At 39.2% G+C, this 23,703-nt stretch overlaps 8 protein-coding genes across 12 annotated transcripts; 4 read left to right on the top strand and 4 right to left on the bottom strand.

Moving 5' to 3' along the window:
- Window positions 1–1,079: 1,079 nt before the first annotated feature.
- On the bottom strand, window positions 1,080–1,477 carry LOC106747580 (histone H4-like). The gene is given in 2 exon segments (XM_014625221.1): window positions 1,080–1,355; window positions 1,358–1,477. Coding segments are annotated over 2 exon segments (312 nt in total). The 3' UTR covers window positions 1,080–1,163.
- A 639-nt stretch (window positions 1,478–2,116) lies between these two features.
- Window positions 2,117–2,585, top strand: LOC106747805 (histone H3). Its single transcript, XM_014625722.1, has one exon. It carries the CDS (start codon window positions 2,148–2,150, stop codon window positions 2,556–2,558), a length of 411 nt encoding a protein of 136 aa, XP_014481208.1. The 5' UTR covers window positions 2,117–2,147; the 3' UTR covers window positions 2,559–2,585.
- Window positions 2,586–2,915: 330 nt separating this feature from the next.
- On the top strand, window positions 2,916–6,946 carry LOC106747792 (integral membrane protein GPR180). Its single transcript, XM_014625694.1, has 5 exons — window positions 2,916–4,505; window positions 4,614–5,121; window positions 5,498–5,635; window positions 5,704–5,959; window positions 6,039–6,946. Exons 1-5 carry the CDS (start codon window positions 4,126–4,128, stop codon window positions 6,227–6,229), a joined length of 1,473 nt encoding a protein of 490 aa, XP_014481180.1. The 5' UTR covers window positions 2,916–4,125; the 3' UTR covers window positions 6,230–6,946.
- A 40-nt stretch (window positions 6,947–6,986) lies between these two features.
- LOC106747578 (peptidyl-tRNA hydrolase 2, mitochondrial) lies at window positions 6,987–8,617 on the bottom strand. Its single transcript, XM_014625219.1, has one exon. The coding sequence runs from the start codon at window positions 8,595–8,597 to the stop codon at window positions 8,184–8,186; it is 414 nt and encodes a 137-aa protein (XP_014480705.1). The 5' UTR covers window positions 8,598–8,617; the 3' UTR covers window positions 6,987–8,183.
- On the bottom strand, window positions 8,595–9,145 carry LOC106747579 (cytochrome c oxidase assembly factor 4 homolog, mitochondrial). The gene is made up of 2 exons (XM_014625220.1): window positions 9,025–9,145; window positions 8,595–8,721 (listed from the first exon to the last, which is right to left on the bottom strand). The coding sequence occupies exons 1-2, from the start codon at window positions 9,124–9,126 to the stop codon at window positions 8,614–8,616; spliced, it is 210 nt and encodes a 69-aa protein (XP_014480706.1). The 5' UTR covers window positions 9,127–9,145; the 3' UTR covers window positions 8,595–8,613.
- Window positions 9,146–9,491: 346 nt separating this feature from the next.
- LOC106747795 (ras-related protein Ral-a) lies at window positions 9,492–13,532 on the top strand. Of its 4 annotated transcripts, none has more exons than XM_014625699.1 (5): window positions 9,492–9,664; window positions 11,104–11,223; window positions 11,399–11,607; window positions 11,716–11,890; window positions 12,500–12,616. In XM_014625699.1, the coding sequence occupies exons 2-5, from the start codon at window positions 11,119–11,121 to the stop codon at window positions 12,614–12,616; spliced, it is 606 nt and encodes a 201-aa protein (XP_014481185.1). In that variant the 5' UTR covers window positions 9,492–9,664; window positions 11,104–11,118. The 4 variants fall into 4 exon arrangements, with proteins under 4 accessions (XP_014481185.1, XP_014481187.1, XP_014481186.1 ...); XM_014625701.1 differs by lacking the exon at window positions 9,492–9,664 and adding an exon at window positions 9,691–10,218; XM_014625700.1 differs by lacking the exon at window positions 9,492–9,664 and adding an exon at window positions 13,308–13,394 and having other exon boundaries at window positions 11,119–11,223.
- Window positions 13,533–16,710: 3,178 nt separating this feature from the next.
- LOC106747680 (LETM1 and EF-hand domain-containing protein anon-60Da, mitochondrial) lies at window positions 16,711–21,415 on the bottom strand. The gene is made up of 7 exons (XM_014625448.1): window positions 21,128–21,415; window positions 20,132–20,580; window positions 19,883–20,053; window positions 19,485–19,799; window positions 18,921–19,394; window positions 18,397–18,837; window positions 16,711–18,243 (listed from the first exon to the last, which is right to left on the bottom strand). Exons 1-7 carry the CDS (start codon window positions 21,177–21,179, stop codon window positions 17,842–17,844), a joined length of 2,304 nt encoding a protein of 767 aa, XP_014480934.1. The 5' UTR covers window positions 21,180–21,415; the 3' UTR covers window positions 16,711–17,841.
- A 188-nt stretch (window positions 21,416–21,603) lies between these two features.
- Window positions 21,604–23,670, top strand: LOC106747686 (alpha-endosulfine). Of its 2 annotated transcripts, XM_014625455.1 has the most exons (4): window positions 21,604–21,808; window positions 21,923–22,031; window positions 22,469–22,588; window positions 22,716–23,670. In XM_014625455.1, exons 2-4 carry the CDS (start codon window positions 21,990–21,992, stop codon window positions 22,884–22,886), a joined length of 333 nt encoding a protein of 110 aa, XP_014480941.1. In that variant the 5' UTR covers window positions 21,604–21,808; window positions 21,923–21,989; the 3' UTR covers window positions 22,887–23,670. The 2 variants fall into 2 exon arrangements, with proteins under 2 accessions (XP_014480941.1, XP_014480940.1); XM_014625454.1 differs by having other exon boundaries at window positions 21,605–22,031.
- Window positions 23,671–23,703: the final 33 nt, after the last annotated feature.

The following is a 23,703-nucleotide window of genomic DNA, read 5'->3' as shown; positions in this document are numbered from 1 at the left end:
GACGCCCATCAGACCGTTCTCGAAAAGTTTCCGCACCAATCCGTCGTCCAACTTACCGTCTCTGTCCATTTTCCGCACCAGCGGCGCGATCTCCTCCTTAGCCAACTTGGCGACCGTTTCCCTCGTCATCAACTCATCGTCCGTGAGTTCGGTTAAAGGTCCTACGGAATGATGGTGTCGAGTCACGCTGGAATGGAGTGTGAATGTCGCGGTTAACTTCCGCGGCATAAAGCGGATAACCGATCGAGGCGCACACGAATACATGATCGACTTATCTTTCTTTCTTCCTCTTTCTCTATCTCTCTCTCTGTCTTTGGAGATTGGTGATAGCTACTCACGCACGTGTATAAGGAAACTGAAAATTATTGCCAGTTTAGTTAAAACGTCGACACATACACGACCGTCACGTAAAGTATCTCGCGAACGTCAGTTATATCGAAGAAGCAGTAGACTACTGGTGCTTAAATAACCTGAACGCGGACTATGAAGAAATCTATCTTCGGACATGACACCGCAACTTCGACACGTGCGATTGAATATATTTTTTATGATTAAGTTGACGGCTGACGTTCGTTTGCCTGACGCGTTTACGAATGGCAAGTCATTCTATCTTTATTATTCATTATAAGCGCGTTCTACTTAACGCTCGGAACGACGCGAGCGTTAAATGAAAGTTGTCTTAAGTGCTAAAATATGCCCTTTACTGTACATAAATATTCATACGTAACAAGGCTGCGTTGCAGGGGAGAGCATGGTATCAGCGCTAATCAGTACCAGAGTTAATATAAACTTGTACCATATGTGATACTTTTTTTCATATTTAGTAACCTATTAACACGTTAATCTCGGAGAAAATCTCCGTCAGGGAGATGGGGATCTCAGTCAGGCCAAATCCATTAAAATTTTTTTATAAGAAATATTTAAGTGCATTAATGATACGATCCTGAAATTACTTTTGCAATGGAGCAATTCCAACGTTTTAACTATATGGGGCCCTGAAAATGGCCGTGTTTAGTGTTTGTTTCTGAGTCGATAAAACGGTATTCATATTAAGTTGATAAATATAACCTTGAGAAAGGCCAAAAAGATGGAACAGAGAAACGCCCGTTTTGAGAGGAATACGAAGTATTCCAAGGATCTGACTTGTTAAGCTTCTTGTTCTATTAACCGCCAAAACCGTACAAGGTTCTTCCTTGTCGCTTCAGGGCATAGACGACGTCCATAGCAGTAACTGTCTTCCTTTTAGCGTGCTCAGTGTAGGTGACAGCGTCGCGAATGACATTCTCAAGGAACACCTTCAATACACCTCGAGTCTCCTCATATATCAATCCAGAGATTCGCTTCACACCACCTCTCGCCTCGCCAGACGACGAATAGCTGGTTTGGTGATACCTTGGATGTTATCACGCAAGACTTTCCTGTGACGCTTCGCACCTCCTTTCCCCAATCCCTTTCCTCCTTTACCACGGCCAGTCATTTTTCGCTACGATTCATATGTTGAAACAGTTGAGCGGTCAATGCATAACAGAATGTCCGGTGGCGCTCTTTTATACGCTGCGTACAATATGCCCCCACCACTGCACCGGCAACCAATCAGCAACGCCGTAGTGAATAGAAAGTTCACTGCAACACGGCCGCTAATCTCGTTAGCACGAACTATCTCCATCGAGCAGTTCAATCTTACTGATCAACAAAGAAGTAATTCAACATATACATTTTGTTAATGTCTATTTATTCTTTGTTTTCTTCACTTCCATCGTTCTACCATACAATGTACACTCTAGTCCACAGAACGGCTTGGACACTTTCTCTCGACACTTTCTTCGAGATTCATTCGACGTCTGAATGAGAACGTTTGCGAAAATTAACTAAAAACAACCATGTTTCGGATATCGATTACATTCCGCAGTGAATGGAAAAGAGTGTTCAAGCTGTTCTGCAAGCGAGTTCCGTGCGTTGTGCATTCGGCTCGACCAATCCCTACTTCCTACTGCATACCCCCATCACCATTCAACTAGCCAATGAGCAAGCAGCTCGCAGCCGCCGGACACGTGAGACGTGTATATAAGGCAGCGTTCGAGCGTACAATTGCATTCGCATACAATACGTTGTTTTGTACGCACTGCTGACTTTCTCGAAGATTCAGGATGGCAAGAACCAAGCAGACCGCTCGCAAATCCACCGGAGGTAAAGCTCCTCGTAAGCAGTTGGCGACAAAGGCTGCTCGTAAGAGTGCGCCCGCAACTGGTGGTGTTAAGAAGCCTCATCGTTACCGTCCTGGAACTGTCGCTCTCCGTGAGATTCGTCGTTATCAAAAAAGCACAGAGCTGTTGATCCGTAAGCTGCCGTTCCAACGGTTGGTTCGTGAGATCGCACAGGATTTCAAGACCGACCTCCGCTTCCAGAGTTCGGCTGTAATGGCCCTTCAGGAAGCTAGCGAGGCTTATCTCGTCGGATTGTTCGAAGATACCAACCTTTGTGCGATCCACGCCAAGAGAGTAACCATCATGCCCAAGGATATTCAACTGGCTCGTCGAATCCGCGGAGAACGTGCCTAAATTATTGATTTATTTCAAAACGGCCCTTTTCAGGGCCAAAATCACTCAAACGAGGAACATTTTATCGCAGCATTGATCGATAATTCCTAAAAATCTTAACTGAGCTTATTACAATCCTAGAAAGTCCTCAATTCTCAAAGGAAAATACCATCAGAATTCTCAGCAATGAATCATTCATATTGAACAATTCAAAATCAACTTTATTTAAACAGCTTCTTTTCAAGTAACTAAAAGTTAATTTAACACGTTTTTCCAGCAATAAGACATTCACACGACTCTGATTCTCTTTTGAGAAACAATTCAGAAGGCTTTTAATACCAACACCATACATGTAATTATCATAATGTTTATTTCAAACTTTCCATGCAAAAGTACAAAAAACGAGAACTGCTTACACAAATGCGCCAAACAAATATGGTCAACGGTCGCGTCATCACATAACCTCAAACGGACTTTCTTCGAGAGAAACGCGTAATAATCTCGCACGCGTACCGAGCGTTCCCGTGACGTTCGTGAGCGAAAGTTCGAGCGGAAGTTGATCGCCGGTCGTTATCGTTATCTCCGACTGTCGCTAACGGAATAAGAGATCGAGAAGTCGCCTGCAATTATAAACCGTCCAATGCATTCCATGACCATTATTAACACAACGAACACGAGACGCGTTCGATCACGCGGTCGATTGACGCTCGACGTCGTCGCCGGTCGGCTTGGCATCGTCGCAACGCTCGCTATACCGCCGCATTTTTGGCAACGAGCTGACGAAAGACGGCCGTCGGTCGAAAGAACGCGAGTTCGCGAGCGGAGTCGGCTCCGCTCACAGTCGTCGCTCGCGTCTCCCGCGACTCGAAATCCCCCTTTTTATTTCTCTCCCTCGTCTCTCGCAGTTTCTCGACACACAATCACGGCCGTCTCTCACCGTGCGCACCCGACACATGCCGAGTGTATCGCGACGAGAAGGGGGACAGCACGGGGTACGAGCGGGAAACACGAGCGTCTCTTCCCGGAACCAGACGAGACGACGGTATCTCATCGTCCGTCGTTCGACGGGTGGGGAAAATCGATAGGAAAAGGCGAGTTCAAAGCGCCGAGAAGAAGAGAGATAGAGTACATACACACACACATACAACGGCCCGGTCGGTCATTAAACGCTCTCGGGGCGCGCTCTCGGAAGACCAGTGACAATTAATATTCGCATGTCCGGTCGCCAGCGGCGACAACTACGTCAGACTACGCGGCAGGCAACGTACGATGCCGGAGTGATGGTCGCGAGGGTGCCGTCGTGTCTCCGTGAGGAGGAAGAGGCGATGAGGGCCGCGGGCTGCTCCTGCGTGTGAGAAAACGGGGTTACGTCGCACCGAGAGAGAGAGAAAGAGAGAGGGGGAGTGTGTGTGAAAGAAAAAGAGAGAGAGGGACGGAGAAGGAGAGAAAGCAGGTAGTGCGCGAGTAACAGCTGGTGTGCGAAGTCGCGAGAAAATGCCGAGGGTGGCCGTCGGCTCTTGACGGGAGCGCGCGTGGTCGAGGAGAGGCGGCCCTCCCGCTGCGAGCGCGTCCGCCGACGAGAGGAACGATGATCGGCCGTCGGCGGCTGGTGCGCGTCCTGTGCGTGTTGCTGTGGCTGTCACTGCGGCCGGACTGCGCGCACGCCACACACATCACCGGCACGTTCAACACGAGGGAGTTCTTCCGTTTCCTCATCAAGTATGGCTTCCAGAAGACCGACCGTCACCGGCAGAAGGACTCGTACGGCTACATATTCGGCAACGTGACCGCGCGCTCCGACTTCGACGCGCCGATCACCCTGGCGATCCTGGACCGTGGCCACTTCCTGGAGTACTACGGCAACCGCACGCTCGCCAACAAGAGCACCGCGTGCGCCTACATGTTCGGCACACTGAAACAGAGTTCCTACGATCCGCGCTGCAACGAGGAGGGCCAGGACTTCCTGAGGTAGGCTACGCCGGTCTCTCCGTGCGTCCGACGGTGATCCGACGCCTTCAGTGCCGGTGAAGAGATTTGATTCTGCTTTCAAACCGTGCTCTCTTCTTGCGCTTGCAGACGAGTACCGTGTCCCCGTGGCAAGCTGTGTCCGGACGAAGACTCGGTGTGGAATATCGTGAAGGAGCACCAATTCACGTACGTCATACAGGACTTTTGGCAGCCACGATTCTGGTACATGAGCCTGGTCGCGTGCTACAGAAACGAGACCACCTGCCAGTGGGAGCATTACGACAAGCACGACGAACTGGAGTATGACATCTGGCTGGTGAACGGCAACCCGAACACCAGTGGCCTAAACAGTCTGACTTATCAATTCTCGTACGACAGACAGAATACTATCGAGCTGTACTTATTGTTTTTCATGTGTTACATCATATTGGTGCCGCTGCAGCTGTACGCAGTGAGATTGCAAAAGCATCCAGTAACGAGATTGTTCACTGCTAGTTTATTATTAGAATTCGTAGCGGTATGCTTGATCCTGATACACGTGTTGAAATTTGCACTAGATGGAGTGGGCTATGAGCAATTAGAAGTTGCAGGTGATATTTTTGATATTCTATCACGGGTAAGCAGATCCGAACGTTCTTATGGGATTATAGACGGTTTCTCGATTGGATTAACGTAGTTACTTCCCCCTCTGCATCTGGTCTGTTCTTCACAGCCGAACTGGATGCACCAAGTTCAAGAGATTTACGTACACCGGAGCGTGAGAATCTTTCGTGCACGCTTCAATGTATGTAAATTTGTCGAAGTAGTTCAGTTACGAAGAACAGACCAAGTGTAATTAAGAAACGTTTCGATGTATCTCGCGAGCCATTGCGTTGAAATTCCACTTGTCCAGACAGTCGAGACGATTTTACGATGCTAGATTTTAACAACTCTCAGCTCACCTGTACCCCCCCTCCCAATTCTCTGACATTAAGTCACTTCTATGCTTTTAGACGTCGTTTATGTTATTATTGCTCCTGCTTGCCAAAGGATGGGCAGTGACGAGAATGGAATTAACGTGGAAGCCACTGGTGTTTGCCATATGGTTTTGTTACGGAGTCGTCCACATCTTGCTCTACGTGTGGAACATGGTAAGTACTCGTACAAGCTTGCGCTTGAACTCACGGTCTCGCTCTAATCCGCGTAATCCACCCTCCAGACAGAAGTCGACATTATCGAGGACATAGACGAGTATCAAACTTGGCCGGGTTGGTTCATATTGTTATTCCGAAGTGCAATAATGGTGTGGTTCCTATGCGAGCTGCGGAACACCATGACATACGAGCATAATACTCAAAAGCTGCACTTTCTCCTACACTTCGGCGCGTCGTCGTTGGTTTGGTTCATATATCTGCCCATTATAGCACTGATAGCTCTTCAAGTGAGCGCACTGTGGAGGTTTAAGCTGTTGTTAGGTGAGTAAGATCCCGCGCCGGCCACGAACTACTTATTCATACCTCTCACTGATTCACTCACTCACTCGTCAATTTATAGGTATAACGTACTCGGTAGACTGTTTCGCTTATTGCGTAATGGCACACCTATTATGGCCCACCAGAAGCGAACAATACTTTTTACTTGCGCAAGGCGCGGATAACGGTGACGAGCTCGACGAATTTAACGAAGCGCCGCATGTATTAAACAATTATGTAGAGCCGCCGGAACTCGTTAAGATAATCACTTAATACCTGTCACGTGCACATCGGGGATGTGTGTGTGTGTGTGTTATGTTGACACCGATGATGAACGGCGTTTTTCATCGCGAACAATGTGATGATACATTTGCCAAATGGTCAGTCTAATAGCATGAGTAAATACTCGAACGTGTATGTGCCGTGTGAACTGAACTACTGTCGTGCGCGTCTTATAATTAGAGGTACACATACCTGCGTACGTCGGTCGTTTCGAACTCGACCGTGTGATACCGAGATTGACAAGTCGACACGGTCGGAAGAAGTAGCCACGTGAGTATGATATGAGTATTCGCCACGGAGAAACGGAGGTGTGCGATTTTTCGATCTGACGCGCGCGAGATCCAACGGCGTGTCGGGTCCTCTTATTGTTAGCGTTTTCGACCGAATCATTAGTAGTAATTAACATTCACTCCTCCGTGAAAGAACAACGTGCGCTATCGTGCGTGTCTCTTTTTTCGGCATCGGTGTGTAATCTCACTGCTGATATTAAAAGCCAGTTTCTTATGATCACGCTAGAATTACGAGTGTTAGTTTTGTAGATAACGATACTGCAACGCGTGCTCCGTAATTTACTTTAGCGAGCATCTGTCTCTTCTTTCGAACAGCAGTTTCTCTCTCGTACTCATATCATATTCATAAGTCGTGAATTTCTTAAATACTAACTTTCGCCCGTGTTCCAGCCACTCTGCGAATCTTTCGGTCGTATAAGANAATCTTTCGGTCGTATAAGAAACGTCGTCCCCCCCCCCCCTCCCAAGCACATCCTATGTGTGTACACGTAAGAATCATCGGAAACTCACGAATAAGGCACACATTTTTTCGATGCCGTCGTTAATTCGCCATTGCATCTTGTAATTATTCCATATTTACTTCAACGAGGAGTATTCTGCGATGTGCGCTTGGATGAGAATGGTGGGAAATAAAATACTTATATAACTTTCGTAACAATTTGATTCCAATTGCGTGGTTTAAGAGAGAGAGAAAGAGTCGCGTATGTGGTACTGTATGTATAAAATTATACTGACTAGCAGGATTATAGGGAGCTGTGAGTGCGCGTTTTCCTGTTACACTATTATTGCTCAATCTTGTAATAACTTAGATATAGTACGGTGGTATACACTTTCTTGGGAATATTTTAATGCCGCAGCACATGTGTATATAACGTGAGATCGGTGAAATCTTTATGATATATTTATATTTCTAATATCTACACCCTCACTCTCGGAATGAGAAAGCAAGCTTTAGTATAGTCTATTTTTCCTTGACAATTGTGTTTAGCAAAATTGTATTTAGAGTTTTAAGTATATTTTTTCAAAGGCACATATATTCAAACGTTATATAAATTATGCTTACGATATATATGAAGGCAGTATAGCGTGTATCTATATAATTTACTTATGCAGATTATATGTGTCTTTAAAGTATTTTGAGATACCATTCACAAATGAATGGGAACGATAATATTAGCAACAATGGAGACATTATTTTAGTATAATAAAACTTATTATTACGCCACTGAATCATCTAGGTGGTAATGTCTTATTCAATTGATCTTTCTGCCAGGATGCACGATCCAGGATCATAAAATTCGATTATCTTTATAATAATGATTATGTATCTAATTTAAACAAATTTTTTCATACGTCCGCAATTAATACTCTAAAGAGAAAAATATACAATTTATATTACACACAACCCAAAATTGATTTTTATTTCTATGTATGTACACAACACTGCATGCTTTCTTAACAGATTATGTTTAACACACTTCAAAATTTACGTTACAATCTTTACAATAATAACAAAATTTTTATCTTATGTATGAAAAAAAAATTTTTTTAACTTATCTTGATAATTCCAGATACTATCAATTTTTCATCCCAGTTTGAATATCTTGGTATTAAAAAGAACCTATAAAGTATACCAATTGATGCATAAATGAATACTATAATAATCTTAATTTTGACGTAAGGCTATCTATAACTTCATTGGATCCTGGTCCTATACCGACAACTGTGATTGTGCCAGGCATCAACTGAGTCCTACCGGCATCTTTTATTATAGCGGTAATTAGACCGGCATGTTGAGCCTTATCGGCTAGGTTCAACAATTCCTCTTCGTTTTGTATTTTAAGAACAATTTTAGGCTGTCCAATTTGTAACCAAGAGCGAAACATTTGCTGCTTCTTTTCGTTATTTAAGGTCTGACGGCAGCATTCCAGCGCAGCATGAGCACATTGAGCACCAACCTTGCCTTTTCCCATAGGTAAATCTGACCGGACTACTATCACCATTTTACAGCTTTCTCCATTCCATACAGGAGACATCAGAGATCTGATATATCTTCCTAACAACCACATTTTTAAGATAAAACTATCACTTGTGTCTTAATTCTTGTTTTCTTGTATGCTCAGCCATACATTCTTTAAACTTCTTCACCTGATCTTGACATTTTCTCCAATCTTGGTGCTCAGCTATACATTCCTGAAAATGATTCATAGAATCCTGCATGTATAGTGCGATAAAAAATTTCGTGTTTTTAATTCGTAAAATTAAAACAGAATGTATTGAAGAAAAATACAAGCCATAATACAAATAATGAAGAAGAAAGGAAGTAAATAGACTTGTATTTGCTTTCAACGGATTCTTTTTTGATTACTTGATCTCCGAAACGCCTATTTTCTCTTTATTAGATCATAAGCGAGAGAAAGTCGACCGATGTTAAATCTAATGGAACTCTTTACATAGGTAAAACCATACAGATTTAAATTTCAATTAAAGACACACTTGAACTTGATAATGCAATTCCATGCAACCGGTCTTCTTTAGCATCTGCTCGACAGGATCTTCGATCTCATTTTCGGGATTCTTACTTGATGATGCAATCATGTTACAATGTCAACGTTCAGACGAGAGAAACACGAGGAGAATGCTGCGAATTATTACGTCATCTGGTTTCATTAGTGATACACATACAAAAATTTCTCTCTCACAAGGGTTATGTCACTCTTTATCACTCGATTCACGTAAAGTTTTCGCCAGTAGGCCACAAAAATGACCGGCCGCCAAATAATTAGTCACGCCTCGACCCTGAACCCCACCAATGAGAAATTCACGCTGCGTTCTGGTGACAGAAGGATATCACCACACCCCCTAGAAGCCAGTGTGCGCTGATTGGACAGCGCAACGTCGGTCGCGACGTAAGTATTCGCCCATCAGCAGTCGGGGGCGCCTGCTGGTGGCGATTAGTGACAGAAATGGTGCGATGAGTCAACGATCGGAACGACACCGCGTTTGACTATCAGTACTAGCGGTTGCGTGAAAGTAGTGCAAACCAACGCGTGTGTGACGGCTGTGCGGACACCGCTGCGAGAGACTGGTCGAGGAACGTTCCCGAGGCGCTTCGACGTTCGCACGATTTCCCGAGGTATTTATCGACGCGACTCCCCGTTATCGTAGCCGAGCGACGTGACGAGACTCCGCCGAGACGCCGCGCTCGTTAGTTTCCGCATGTCCGCCGGAACGAGGAACAATCATCCATCCGGCCTTTCGCGGAATCACCGCTTCGTCGTTCGGAAATACGGCACCGCCTTTTTCGTTACTCATGTTACACCCCGCCGACACGGCTATCCAATTCCCTTCGCCCTGCGACATCGGCACCGCTCGATAATCGCGACGGTCCCTCTCGAGGCGATTGTACGCACACCTCCCCGTATACAATCGGGGGGAGCGTGTCGCGTCGCAATTATTTATAACAATCGTTATATCGGACTTCCCCTTAAACGAGATATGGAAATAGAAAGGAGCGCAACTTAAAGCGTCGCTTACAGTTATACAAGCGATTACACGAAGCGTGTATTTTCTTCGTTATTCGTTTGTCTATTTTTTTTTTATCTCTTTTGCGCTGCCTTTCCTATTTTGTGTTTGATCTGGGCGAACGAGAGTCGAGATGAATCCTGATCGACAACGATCTATCGCGAGGTGTGGTATTACAGTTCAGGTCGGATTAAATATGTTATTTTTTCCTCATCATTTCCATTACGCGGAAATAACGGTAACGCTTCTGTTGACAGTTCGGTAGTGTAACTGGAATCAATTGTGATAACTTGTTAACCGTAATTCCGTAAAGTATATTGAATTGTTGTCTCGTTATCGGATTTCTCATTTGAACTTGTGTCACAGTTTTAATGTCTCGTAACTTTCGAATGATATGTCTAATTATTTATCGTGTACATAAAATAGAGTGTGGAATTTAGATCAATGGAGTAAAGACTATGAGATATACGATAATCCAATTCTCATAAATAATGGACTAGGCGTTTAAAGCGTTTCCCTGCTGTTTAGAATACACGGATATTCTGAGCTATCCAATTTAAATGTATAAGACACGGTGTATCCTCTGTGTGTGGTGTGTAAAATACACAATAAGTGAAAACACACATGTAACTATAACTCGAGCATAGTCTTAGATCTCTCACACTGACAATATAATTCCTACATCCTGCTATTGTAAACTTTGCTCTACTTTAATTAAGATAATCATCATAGAGAAAGTACTGTTTTGAAAAAAAGTGAGATGGCATTGTGTATGCTTGTAACCTTATATATATTTCCATCGTTATTTATTTTATTATTTATCTATCGATACGTATATTTTCTTGTAATAATAATTTACTTATTAATATTATGTACAATATTAATATTAACATATAAGTAATAATAATAATATTTATACATAATATTATTATTAATTAATATTATATATATTTAGAGACACAAGTACAAGTACAAAATTCTGTTAATTCAGAATGCTCTATATCTTTATGGTATAAGGAACATTTAATGACTACTTTATCTTAATTAAAGGTGATTAAGGCAAAAATGTCGAAGAAACCAGGAGCCACTCAAGCAATGCATAAGGTAATAATGGTTGGCAGTGGTGGTGTTGGAAAATCAGCTCTCACACTGCAGTTTATGTACGATGAGGTAAATAATTTTTTTATATATAAGATAAAGCACCTGCTTATTATTGAAATTTCATCAAGTATCTAATTTTTCTTTCTCGAGTTATCATGTTATCATATTTTAGGAAAATATATATTATTATATGAACAAGGTTTGTTTCTTTGGATTTTAATTTTAATTCTGGCGTTAAAACCAGTTTGTTGAAGATTACGAACCTACAAAAGCAGACTCCTACAGGAAAAAAGTTGTATTAGACGGCGAAGAGGTACAAATAGATATCTTGGACACTGCAGGACAAGAAGACTACGCGGCGATTCGGGACAATTACTTTCGCAGCGGAGAAGGATTCCTCTGTGTATTTTCGATAACGGAAGATGACAGCTTCCAGGCTACGCAAGAGTTCAGGTGAGTAAAGTTCAATACAACTGATTAATTAATGTGCACGCTAAAATTCGATCGTTCATCACCATACATCTTTATTATGACAAATTAACAAAAATCTGTTTCTCGCAGAGAACAAATTCTCAGGGTAAAAAATGATGAAAACATTCCATTCTTATTAGTGGGTAATAAGAGTGATCTTCAAGAAAAAAGGAAGGTTAGTCTAGCCGAAGCTCAAGCTAGGTCCCAACAGTGGGGTGTTCCTTACGTAGAAACAAGCGCCAAAACAAAAGAAAATGTAGACAAGGTAAAGTGCTGCTTGACAAGATTCTCATTTAATATCCTTTACGAGACGATATATTTTTCATCACGAGAAGAGCATACTTCTTAGTTGAATAATATATTTCCAAATGACAATTTGTTAAAAATGCAATACAAGAAACTTGCAAAAGATTAAATATTTTTTTTTTTTTTTTTTAGTTAGATCACACGCTATTGTGTAATGTGGAATTAGATACCCAATTACAGATTCATTCTATTTGTCAGACATTTACAAACATGTACACTCTGTGTAGTTAAACTGCTGAAAAAGTGGCGGATGCATTCACATATTATATATATATATATTTTTTTTTGCTTTCCACTCTTTCACTTCGTTTTTAATGTAATGTTTACAGCATACGAATCGATTGCATGAGATGCGCATTTAAATAAGCTTAACTCTGCAGTCTATGTATATTTATATGTTATTAAATTTATCACCGTGTTCTATTTGTTGTGCTATTGCTTATGCGCACAATCTCACCGTTCTTTTTTCTTACTTTCCAAGTAAAGGAAACGATCGTACATTTTTTTCTTATATTGCACATTTTATATGCCTTAAAGCTTTGAGACAGCATCCGTTGCACATTTGCAGGTATTTTTCGACTTGATGCGTGAAATAAGGTCACGCAAGATTGAGGATAAGTCGGCGAGCAATGGTCGAGGTAAAGACCGTGCCAAGAGGAAGAAAAAGAAGTGCATTATTCTATAGGTTTGCCGTTTTTTCTTGCACTATATTTTTTTTACGTTATTCTCTGTTTCGTGTTAAACCATGGCGTTTCTTCTTTCGGCAATTTTGTTTATGTATCTGTGGAGAACACGTGGAATGTCGACCGTTTACTGGATCTAATGCAATTTCTGGTTATCACTGACTATTGCAGATATGCAATAAAAATGTACAATCAAAGGATCACCCAGTTATATTATGTGACAAGAAAATATAATAAAGATGAGTTTTTTCCTTAGAAAACACATATTTTATTGCATATCTCGTTCTTTGTGTTGCTTCAAGCCACTTGTGTTTGAGGTACTCAAACATCGGTTTAATAATTTATTCACAAGTATTTGCATAAGTGTAAAGCGATGTATACGTGTCATTTGTAAAGCTTATTGCAATTTATGCAAGCATGCTTGCTTTCCTGTTTTCTTTCTTTTCAACGACACTGTTCCGAAATTTTTTCGTATACATCACATGCGTCAGTTACACATTTTTATGAGATTGAAAAGTACTAACACAATGAAATATGATTGGAAATATTTTCTGTATACAATCGGTAATAGTGTTTCAATGTGGGTTGGAAAAGAAGAAAAATATGCGTTTTGTTTCTTGTTCATAAATGTGCAAACTTAAAAAAGTTTCTATATAAAGAAGCAGAAGATGAATAAAAATGAAACGCTTGCAGGTATTCTTTGATTTAATGCGGGCGATAGCTGCTCGCAAAGCACAGGAAAACCAGGGAGATGGGAGTGAACGTAAGAAGAAAACAAACTGCTGCATCTTGCTATAACAAACATAAAACAATATGTAGCTCGTGTTACGGAAGAAGGTTCGACTCCTATAATCGAAAGCTAAGTGTAAGAAAAGAGAATTGTATTTATACTAAAAATGAAAGTTTTCTGACACTTTACAGTGGGTTGACATTTTTAATTTGTCCTGCCTTCTGTATTACGTACAGAAGGAATATACTCGAACTTAAGATATATGCAATTTATGCTAATATATATATATATATATATATATATTTATATATACATATATGTATATAATATATCCACTGATTTCGTATATTTAAAATATTCGAAGAACACATGATGTTTTTTTCTATATAATATTAAAACATTTCGATAACAATATATTGTTACTATCTCTCGACACATATTACTATATAATACATTCCTGTTATGTGTAACTTGAGTTAAAAAAGAAAGAAACAAATTTAACATAGTAACATCTATAATAATCCAAAATTAAATGCGAAATTGCTTGCAAACTTATCTTCAGAGTGCTGAAATATGGATAATGTTAATGTGTTTGAGATGATCTAAAATGTTACGAATTTTGCGAATATTTTATTTGTTTCGTTTTTCCGATACATATTTACGTAAATGATGTAATTACATTCATGTTGAAATAAAACGACTGCATTCTCAGTTGACCTCTTTGCACTATTTATTTGCAACCTTCAATGATTTCAGCACTCTTTATTCTGTTTAAGAATGATCAAAAACTTCGGAGACATAAATATNAACAAATTTAACATAGTAACATCTATAATAATCCAAAATTAAATGCGAAATTGCTTGCAAACTTATCTTCAGAGTGCTGAAATATGGATAATGTTAATGTGTTTGAGATGATCTAAAATGTTACGAATTTTGCGAATATTTTATTTGTTTCGTTTTTCCGATACATATTTACGTAAATGATGTAATTACATTCATGTTGAAATAAAACGACTGCATTCTCAGTTGACCTCTTTGCACTATTTATTTGCAACCTTCAATGATTTCAGCACTCTTTATTCTGTTTAAGAATGATCAAAAACTTCGGAGACATAAATATGATAAAATATCCTTAATCTTTTCTTTCATCCTACTGCTATTATGTGAGTTATGTTGAAATAGAGTCATAACACACTGTAAAGTCACGAAAACTATTATTATTTGTATTAAGTAATATTTGTTTATATATATGTGGCGTTTCATATAGTTTTAATATATTTAATTGCTAAGTTTTACTTTATATAGTTATTTTCGTTACACACAGCCTTTTACAATATATAATAGTTCGACATCTCTCAAACGTGTGAGTGAATTTGGTAGTAACTCAAGTCGTGACGCATTGATAGTTATTGATGTAATCTTTTACATTGTGTTGTTATATTTTATTATGCGGAAAGATGTTCGCATCTTGTACACGAAAAAAAAATTTATATATATATATTACATATACATACATACATATATGTATATTTATTTATATAGAAGTTTGCATTTTTAAACGTAAATGCAAAATGAAGGAGGACTTAACAAAAAGAAAATTTCATTTATTACGATCTCATTTTTGCGGCAAAATATTGCAAATATTGCAAAAACCTTTTTTATAACAACGTCTAGCACTTTTCGTTACTATCAAAACATCAGAAGTATCGAATCATGATGTAACAATAAAAAATTAATTTTTATCTCTAACATAGTAGACTGTAATTAGAGACTGATTCCATAATTAAGTCGCGCTCATCTAAAAAAAAAAAAGTTTCTACCTCGATGAGGTGCATTTATGCATTTATATGAAGCAACCAAATTTTAATACATACAGCTTTGGAGATAATGAACGAAGTACAGATGTTACAGAGATGGTTATTGAAGCTCACAAAACGCATATGTTTATAAGCTTTTTTATAGGAGAAGCGAAATCTGCGTATTTAATTTTGATACTTTTGTACTGTTGATATTGATTGTGCCTTTTCAGTGTTCACTGTTGATGTAACGAGGTCAATCAAACAATTACAAGATTCTTTAGAGGAGTTTTACGACAGCGTTTAGATTCAAACATATTATATATACTACGTACCATTATCCGCACCACTATATAGATTTTTGCAATTCTACATGTTTGCTATTTTGTCAAATTAAAAGCCTTTTTATGTAATCTCTATGTATTGATTAATCATTCGACCATTGTCCACTCATGTATATCCAGCCCATTATTTAATTTCAGATGTGAAATACATTCATCAACTAGTTATGTTACGTTTTTCGTTAAGAAAAAATAACGTTACATAAAAATAATAATTTGTTATTAGACAAATATATACAAACATGTACATGTGTTAATATTTTCTAAATATTTAAATTATTTTCAGTGAGAAAGTCTAAACGAATTCATTTACTTCAATATTTTAACATTGATGAGAAACCCCCCACATGTTTCGTTAAATAACAATCAATAAGAATCAATAGATTTTGTTCCATTTATAATAGCGCTATTATATTGCTTCTACTCAACTTCCGAAGATCCCAACTATTGAAAGGCATGAAAAGTAAAACAAATTATTTTGTCGGTTTTAACATCGAAACAAATCTTATCGAAACTGGTTTCTTTTATCTCTGGTTATCTTTGCATCGCATCAAAATTATAAAAATATTGAAAGCTGGGCTCCAAGGTAATATATGTCACGTATCAATGCAGTATGTGATTACTGATAAATTTGTACAAGAGTCGGTCGTACATCTAATCCATTGATTTTATTATGTAACAATACATTTACTATATTTGTATTCGTATGAAAATGACATCATCTATGATGACTCATTGTTAACCAAGTAACTTTTATCAGCGGATATTTAGCACGATGCAAATAGCATTGTTTTGCAATATTTTGTATGAAATAAAAAATTACCGCAAAATGAATTTTCGTGATAGTTCGTAAAAGAATTTTTGTCCAGACTTTTTAATTTATCTCTTCCGCAAGTGCGTGAGAAAGCAACGGAACGGAGGAAATAGATCAAATAAAAGAAAAATATGCAACAATATAAAATTTTATAAATACTTTCATTTTTTTTTTAGGACGCTTGATTTTACAAATTTATTTCTCCTTCAAAACAGTGTCCTATAAAAATTTTTTTAAATAATACACGTATACCTCTTACATATATTTGGACTTTCATGCGCACAGAAGCAAAAAAATAGATAATTCTGATTGTTGTGTTGACAATTCATATTTTTATAATACATCTTAAATGGTCTTCGCCCGGTTAACATTGTTAAGAATAATGCAAATATACAATAAATATTTCCTGCTATTTTTATGTACATGCGGTATCTTAATACCGATATATCTCATTACAGGTAGAAATATTTTTCATAGAGTTCCTTCTGCAAATTTAGCATTCTACGTGGGAAGGGCGCGAATAATACTCATACATGTATATAAATTATTTTTTACATTTTATCCTTGTTTCACGTAATAATATGTGTACGTGTATGAAGTAGAACATGTCCCTGTCTGCGTGTGTGTTTCGCAAGTGATAAGGTAAATTATAAATTACTGTACATTTTTATATATAGATATATATATCTCTCTCTTTCGTGCCAAATAGTCCGAAACGAGTTGAAGCTGCAAAGTAATCCATAATTTACGATTGCTAATCTGTTATCAAGTTACGATCAATGTACGTCAAATGTATCACAAATATACAAGAATGGCGTTCAGACAGATGGAATGATTATCTTCTGGATTCACTGCAGTTTCATAATCTGTGTATCGTAACAGAGACCGAACACACTTCTTTCAGCACTCCGTTTATTTATCGTCGATGTTAACAACGTTCCAGACATTCTTGCGAAGAATTTACGCGTAACATCGACAATGAATTCTTCGGAGAATGAATATTTGGTAACATCTTCATAACCAGTACATATTACTGACAAAAAGATACGGTGTAACAAATGATGCCGTTAAATGCATCACAGTCTTCGAATGGAAACTTCGGGAGTTGTATGTGTGTGTGTGTATGTATGTGGGTTGCGTGTATCTGTTTACAATACGAAATACAAAATAACGTAACTCGTTATTGACTCAATATAATATACAACAGACACACAGGCAGACGTATATCCGCTCACATCTTATGTACAACATACCAACACAATGTTATATCTCAGCGATGACCAATTATGTCAACGAGATGTCTTCACATGAATATAAAAAAATTTTACTTTCAACCCTAACAACGATGCATCCTTTAATTGCAGCAAATAATGTCTGAAAGTTATTTTTTTTTAAGACATGGAAAAGAGAAAAAGAAAAGAGAACATGTGCGGGATACAACATAGAGACGAAGATCCATACCAAAACTTTATGCTGTTAGATTTCGGTAAAAATATTGCTCCGATAATTGAATATACTATTTCTATCTTCCATTGTGCGCTAATCATAGCTGTTTGGAACCTTCTGCCTTCTTCGGTGTCGGTGGAACATTCGGTCTAAGCGGTGGATTCTTCACCTCGTCAGATTTGGAATTGCTTTTGAGAATGGCAGCCGATTTCTGCTTCTCCTCCTCGATGGACGAACTTGTGTAGGGTGTGCTGGACTCCCTAACGGCATCGTCCGCCAGTTCCTCTTTTCCAAATCCCGGCTCGGTCGTCACCGGCGTAGCGGGCACCGTGGATCTGTGCGTGCCTTTCATGTTCTCCTGTTCCTCGGAATCCTTCTGCAACGACTTCTGCATTTGCTCCTCCACTAACAATTCTTCCTCCTTATCCATTAACTCTATTAATTCGTCCACTTGTTCTTTGCTTAATTTAATATCTTCTTTACCTATTAATTCTACAACCTGCAAGAATTCCATCACGTGTAATTAACATAATTAGAATGTAAGTGTATTATTAACGTAATGAGAGAAAGTTGTGCAATGTATCTATGAGATCATGCGTGCTTTCGCATATTTATTGTAGTTGGGAAAAGCTAAAGTTAGTATCATTCGTACCTTTAAGACATCTTCTATTTTTATTGCACCGTCCTGATCATCGTCAATTTTTCCTAAAATTTCCGCTATGCGTTTTAGCCGATGTTCATCGGGCACATTTTGGATTTGCTTGATGGCCGCGACTAACTCGTCGATCTTGACTAATTCCTCGACGTCTTTAGCATCCTTCTTTTCGTCAGGACCCAGCGATTGCAACCTCTCCTTCACTTTCTTCTCGGATTGCTCGAGCTCCGACAGGACGGCGTCCATCTTAGAGATCATCTTATTTACTTTGTTGAACAACCTCTTAGCGCCTTTCGATACTTTAATATCGTCTATATCCGTTTGGCCCTTCGTCTCTGCTTTAAACTGATCCAGTTCTTTAATGTCCTCTTGGTACTCGGCCATTTCTTCTTTAAGCTCCTTGATCTCCTCCTTCTCTACAGCCATATTCTTATTATCCTGAAAGTAAGATCATATTCGACAAACACATATTAATACAGATATCGAAGGATTTACACGTTACGAACGTCTAATTCACTAACCTTGCCAATCGAGTCCAGAGCCTGTTCGAGAACCTTTACATCCGTAGTGGTAATTTCGTCCTTCTTGACGCTGGGCTCTGAGGCGATCGGCTGCGGCTCCGTTTCTTTCATCTCCTTCCTCTCCTCCTCGATCTTACGCTCCTCCATTTTTATGATCTCAATATTCGTCCTGTGATCCATTTTACCCTCCTTCTCTCCAATAGCACCCTTCGTACGAGCCACCACCGCATCGGGCAAAGCCGATATAGTGGCCTTCAGCTTGTCCGACATAGGCACCGTTTCGGGTATCATAAGCGCTCGTGACAACAACAGTAAAGAAGGTGGAACTTTCTTCTCCAGACTCAAATCCAACCACTGTGACAACTGATCTTTTAATCGGTTCTCCGGCAATCCGTAAGCACGCATACCGCGTGCTCTGCATGCTTGTTGCAGCTCGGCTCTGGTTAAAGTGTTGACTCCTTCCTTTTCGATCAGCTATCGGGAGAAAAAAAGGATCTCGTTCGGTTTGATAGCTTAATCTGAAATCTCGAGAAATCTCAACAAAGGAAATAAAGGTGTACGCACTTTGTCGTCTGCGACAAGACTTCTCAGTCTCATCCTAAGCAGGAATCGTAGGAAATTAGTAGTGCCAAGCGTCTGTACATCCAGTACTCTGCACAGAGCGATTAATTGCGGTCGCGAGAGCGAGTCCAAAGTTATTTCGTCCTCGAAAAGCTTGCTGAACCTCATGATTTCCTCGTTGGTCGCGACGGCGCCGGATGTTCGCACTTTATAGAAAAATTCCGCGAACTCCTTGGCCTTCTCGGATCTGTGGTCCGACGATTGCAGCGCCATTTCGTCCAACGTTTTTTGCAAAAACTTGGCCATTTCTATCTTGACCTGCATATATAGAGTATTTGGATTAACGTTTGCCTCGAATTCTTTACCAAACTATTGAGCAGCATTGTGAACGAAACTCGTACCTTTAGAGCCTGTTTAAGTTTGTCTTCCTTTTCAGTTGCCGTTTGGAAGGTGGAGGGTAACATGCCAGGGAATAATTTAATCGCCACAGGAAGTAAAAATTCCATAAATGGAACAATGATGAAAACAGAGAAAGGAATCAACCTGAACATATCTCCAGTTGTCTTTATCAGCTGTTTAGAATAAATAATTGATTAGCGAGTTTTACTGCTGATGTGATACATCAGATTTAAGTAACAATTGCAACTCACCAGATTATGTTCTCTTCTGCTGAGCTCCTTGCCATGCAAAATTCTCCATATTAACTTTGCTGAGATTTTCATATCGAGTCCCAGCAGTCGAAATCCGTGATAATAGTGCAATATCTCGCTCTTGATTCTTTGCCATATTGAGGCTTTGACAATAGCTTTCTTTGATGGGTCGACATCTTTTACAATACCATCCACCATTTTTTGCTTCAGTTCCTTTTCTTCTTTAATGTTCTTCACTGTTTCTTCGACCTTGGATGATGATTCCTGGCCTTTCCAGTTTGAAGTTAAATAAAATGTACGAATGGGAAGGCATGTTGTGTTATTAATGTACATTGGCGAAAATGTAGGCTCCAGCAGTAGTCTCTTTGGATCATATAAATCTGTACAAATTATAGGTACACCGTTCATTGTATGGTTAGTACTGTACCATGATTTAAACGGGGAGTATCCTGAAACAGAAATTTTTAGTCGCTAAATAAACATGTAGCATCATATACTAAAAATATAGAAATAACAAAAAAAACTTTTATATAACACATAAATCGAACGTTGCAAATTGAAAATTAATTTGAATGATAAATACGGGTTTGTATTTTCGTAGACTAACACTGTGATTAGAAAGTCATTGTTACACGATCATTAACGTACGATCGTAAAATAACAGAATAACATTCGTATATTTCGAATCGAAAGATCGATTGTGCTGATGGAAAATTCCCGAACAATCTAGCGCAACATAACCTGCGATTACATCGCGCCTCTTACAATGTGACTCGATCCTAACAACGCATCGATGAAGAAATTAAAAGAAAAAAGTGACAAAGTATCCGTCAATGTTCGAAAGTGTGGGCGCATTAATTTTATCATGACACACACACGTGTTATGTAAATGTAACGTTAAGCTGAGGCATTATCTATAACGAAGGTGGGTTACAAGTTATTACAAAACCATGCTAATCTATAATAGGACGTGAAGTAATACTCGGTGACACGCACGTCGAACAACTCCGCGGCCGGTCATCATTTTCGTTAGGATTAAAGTGTTCATGTCAGTGTTACACTCGTTCTACGGCTGATCGAATTCCTTTGGATTGTGTCGTCCTCGTTGCATGCACGCGATAAATTACGGCCATCACACGCCACCGACCGCTTTGAATGTATCAGCCAGAGTCAAAGACCAGCTGGTGTCATCATCGTCGCTAATTCAATAGCTAGATGGAAAACTTGATCACACTTTGGCGCGATGTGGAACAAGTTATAAACATAATAGCTGGACTCGGCAGAAAGACCAGCTCAGTTAATTATTCTCTTCACATTCGACTGTGATTGGTCAATTTCTTAAGGTGTAAAATGGCTATTGCGGGCCAACACAAACGCGCGTACACGCCCGTGCAAATGGAGCCGTTATCTTACCTCCCTTTTCCACCACCGCCCGACTTCACACCGAGTGTAGAGAGTGTAGCGTGGTGAGGTGCAGAAAGATGCGGTGGAAACTCACCGCACGAGCTCGGTAACAGCCATCTGGGAACATATGACCCCATGCATGCGACGCGCTCGCCTGTTTGGATGGTGTGCATTCGAAAGCAATTTCATTGACAATTCTCTCGATGTGGCCGATCGTCCCGCGTCATCGCGTCGGCTGAAACGCAACGGAAAATCAATTCCCCGACCCCGGAAGTAAGATTAAATTGAGAGAAAAGAACTGCGCGCAACAGCCTCGCCGTTATTGCGCCACTCACTTAGCTTATGTACGTTATATACGTTAGCATTAGAATTAGTATTCGTCGGAAGGTACTAAGTGGCGCGTCCGAGGGAAGAAGCGGTCACTGACGAGCAGTGCGTTTCAAAAGCCGCAACGATGAGCGACGAGCAGACGAGCGAGCAGAACCCGACCACGGAGGTAAAAGATACAAATTGATCTGATTAGTCGGCTGACGATTGATTAACCCTTAAGTGGCGTGTCAAAATGTTGTCAAGATCGTGTATTTACCGAAATGTGTCGAAGTATCTTGTAATTTGCTCTAAAAAAAAAACATATTTTACGGCAGAAATTGTATGTGTACAAATATGTGCGCACGGGTGTGAATTAAGTTAATTTCAAGATCAAAATATATTGAATTTAATTATTTTATTCGCTTCTGACAACCTACGATACTTGCTAAAGTGGATTTACGCGATCTTCATTGCGCCACATCAGTTATGGGTTAAGCTCGAGCAGAATCTGATAATAAAACAGATCGTGTGTTATATATGAGTATAAGTAAGCAAAAAGAATCACTCGTACAGGACTGTTTATATATTGTGTACACATGATCTTCACCTAATTTTACATTGTAGTTGTCGTCGAGTGACATAGAAAAGATAGAAGAAGCAAAATTAAGAGCAAAATTTCCAAACGCAGCTGGCCGGCCATTCGGTGGTCATTCTGTATTTCTGCAGAAAAGATTAGCTAAAGGGGTAAATATATTGTCTTTATTATACAGAACTGTAATACTGTAGTATATCACAAAAAAAAGGTATTCGCGTTCTTTTTTTTCCTGAGGTTGAAATTTATGGAGATAATAGATCTCAAATACTCTTTCAGCAAAAGTACTTTGATTCTGGGGATTATCAAATGGCAAAACAAAAATCTACAGCCAAACCAAAGCCAGCTGGTGTTTTGCCAACAGGAGATGCTATACCAACACCAGAAACGGTACCACAGCGAAAAACATCCATCATCCAACAAAAATTTAATACATCGACTGCTTCATAAGATGTTCTGTCATTCTTTTACATTTTGTTAATTAGTGTTTCATTTAGATGCCGGAATAATATGGTACAATCATATACAATCAGAAGTTTGACTCTGTGTTTGGTTGTTTTTTTTTTTTTACAGATGTGTAAAAGATATAGTATCGTAAAAATCTTGTATTTTTAGCAAACCAATTATTTTCTAGCTCCTTACCAAGGAAAATATCTAATATTATTAAAAATAGTGATTTCTATGTATGTGCCACAATGTGATGTCTGAGCTTTGCAATTTATTCTTGCTTGAAAATTTAATAATTTTTATATACTATTGCATTCTCTTATAATCCAATCAGACATTCATATTTTAAACGTACATCAATATCTTTTGATTTGCAGAAAATGATGAGAAAATCTAAGAATTATTAATGTATTCGGATTGTATTGTTAGCTAGCAATAAATACACATCTTAGATGCATACATGTAAAAATTAATATTTGAGGCATTATTAATTTTGGGAAATTTTGGAAAGTGACTTTTAGTGATAAGGATAATTATCTAATAACGCCGGAACGTTTCATTTGATTAAGTATAAGCATGATAATCTGAATGTGTAATTCGACATATAAGTTCAATACATAAGATAAGAGAGATTGAGCATAAAGAAATATACAGATCTGCATTTCTCTCTCGAAAGCTGCTGTGATGCGCTTAGTAAAACTATTTTCTTATGAAAAAAGTCATGTTTACTGTACGAGAATCTGTAGTATGTAGGATGAATGAATGAACATAATAATTTAAAATGTAACTGCAGGTTTGCTTATTGTGTAAACTATATTTA

This window comes from Dinoponera quadriceps, unplaced genomic scaffold (genome assembly GCF_001313825.1).
Source record: "Dinoponera quadriceps isolate SergipeBrazil2010 unplaced genomic scaffold, ASM131382v1 scaffold1395, whole genome shotgun sequence".
In the NCBI taxonomy this organism is placed as follows: domain Eukaryota; kingdom Metazoa; phylum Arthropoda; class Insecta; order Hymenoptera; family Formicidae; genus Dinoponera; species Dinoponera quadriceps.
The sequence above is the reverse complement of the archived record's forward strand: the minus strand, read 5'-3'. Positions and strand labels throughout refer to the sequence as shown.

What these genes read in the sequence shown, in the direction of transcription:
- LOC106747795 (XM_014625700.1), top strand. Translation starts at nt 11,119, where the DNA reads ATGTCGAAGAAACCAGGAGCCACTCAAGCAATGCATAAGGTAATAATG. An exon ending in CAGGCTACGCAAGAGTTCAG is followed by an intron (nt 11,608 to 11,715) that starts GTGAGTAAAGTT and finishes TGTTTCTCGCAG; the next exon opens with AGAACAAATTCTCAGGGTAA. An exon ending in CAAAAGAAAATGTAGACAAG is followed by an intron (nt 11,891 to 12,499) that starts GTAAAGTGCTGC and finishes GCACATTTGCAG; the next exon opens with GTATTTTTCGACTTGATGCG.
- LOC106747792 (XM_014625694.1), top strand. Translation starts at nt 4,126, where the DNA reads ATGATCGGCCGTCGGCGGCTGGTGCGCGTCCTGTGCGTGTTGCTGTGG. An exon ending in TTTTTGATATTCTATCACGG is followed by an intron (nt 5,122 to 5,497) that starts GTAAGCAGATCC and finishes CTATGCTTTTAG; the next exon opens with ACGTCGTTTATGTTATTATT. An exon ending in GAGGTTTAAGCTGTTGTTAG is followed by an intron (nt 5,960 to 6,038) that starts GTGAGTAAGATC and finishes GTCAATTTATAG; the next exon opens with GTATAACGTACTCGGTAGAC.
- LOC106747579 (XM_014625220.1), bottom strand. Translation starts at nt 9,126, where the DNA reads ATGATTGCATCATCAAGTAAGAATCCCGAAAATGAGATCGAAGATCCT. An exon ending in AATTGCATTATCAAGTTCAA is followed by an intron (nt 8,722 to 9,024) that starts GTGTGTCTTTAA and finishes AATCATTTTCAG; the next exon opens with GAATGTATAGCTGAGCACCA.
- LOC106747805 (XM_014625722.1), top strand. Translation starts at nt 2,148, where the DNA reads ATGGCAAGAACCAAGCAGACCGCTCGCAAATCCACCGGAGGTAAAGCT.
- LOC106747578 (XM_014625219.1), bottom strand. Translation starts at nt 8,597, where the DNA reads ATGTGGTTGTTAGGAAGATATATCAGATCTCTGATGTCTCCTGTATGG.
- LOC106747680 (XM_014625448.1), bottom strand. Translation starts at nt 21,179, where the DNA reads ATGAACACTTTAATCCTAACGAAAATGATGACCGGCCGCGGAGTTGTT. An exon ending in AACTTAAACAGGCTCTAAAG is followed by an intron (nt 19,800 to 19,882) that starts GTACGAGTTTCG and finishes CTATATATGCAG; the next exon opens with GTCAAGATAGAAATGGCCAA. An exon ending in CTCTGGACTCGATTGGCAAG is followed by an intron (nt 18,838 to 18,920) that starts GTTAGTGAATTA and finishes TCTTACTTTCAG; the next exon opens with GATAATAAGAATATGGCTGT.
- LOC106747686 (XM_014625455.1), top strand. Translation starts at nt 21,990, where the DNA reads ATGAGCGACGAGCAGACGAGCGAGCAGAACCCGACCACGGAG. An exon ending in AGCAGAACCCGACCACGGAG is followed by an intron (nt 22,032 to 22,468) that starts GTAAAAGATACA and finishes TTTACATTGTAG; the next exon opens with TTGTCGTCGAGTGACATAGA. An exon ending in AGAAAAGATTAGCTAAAGGG is followed by an intron (nt 22,589 to 22,715) that starts GTAAATATATTG and finishes ATACTCTTTCAG; the next exon opens with CAAAAGTACTTTGATTCTGG.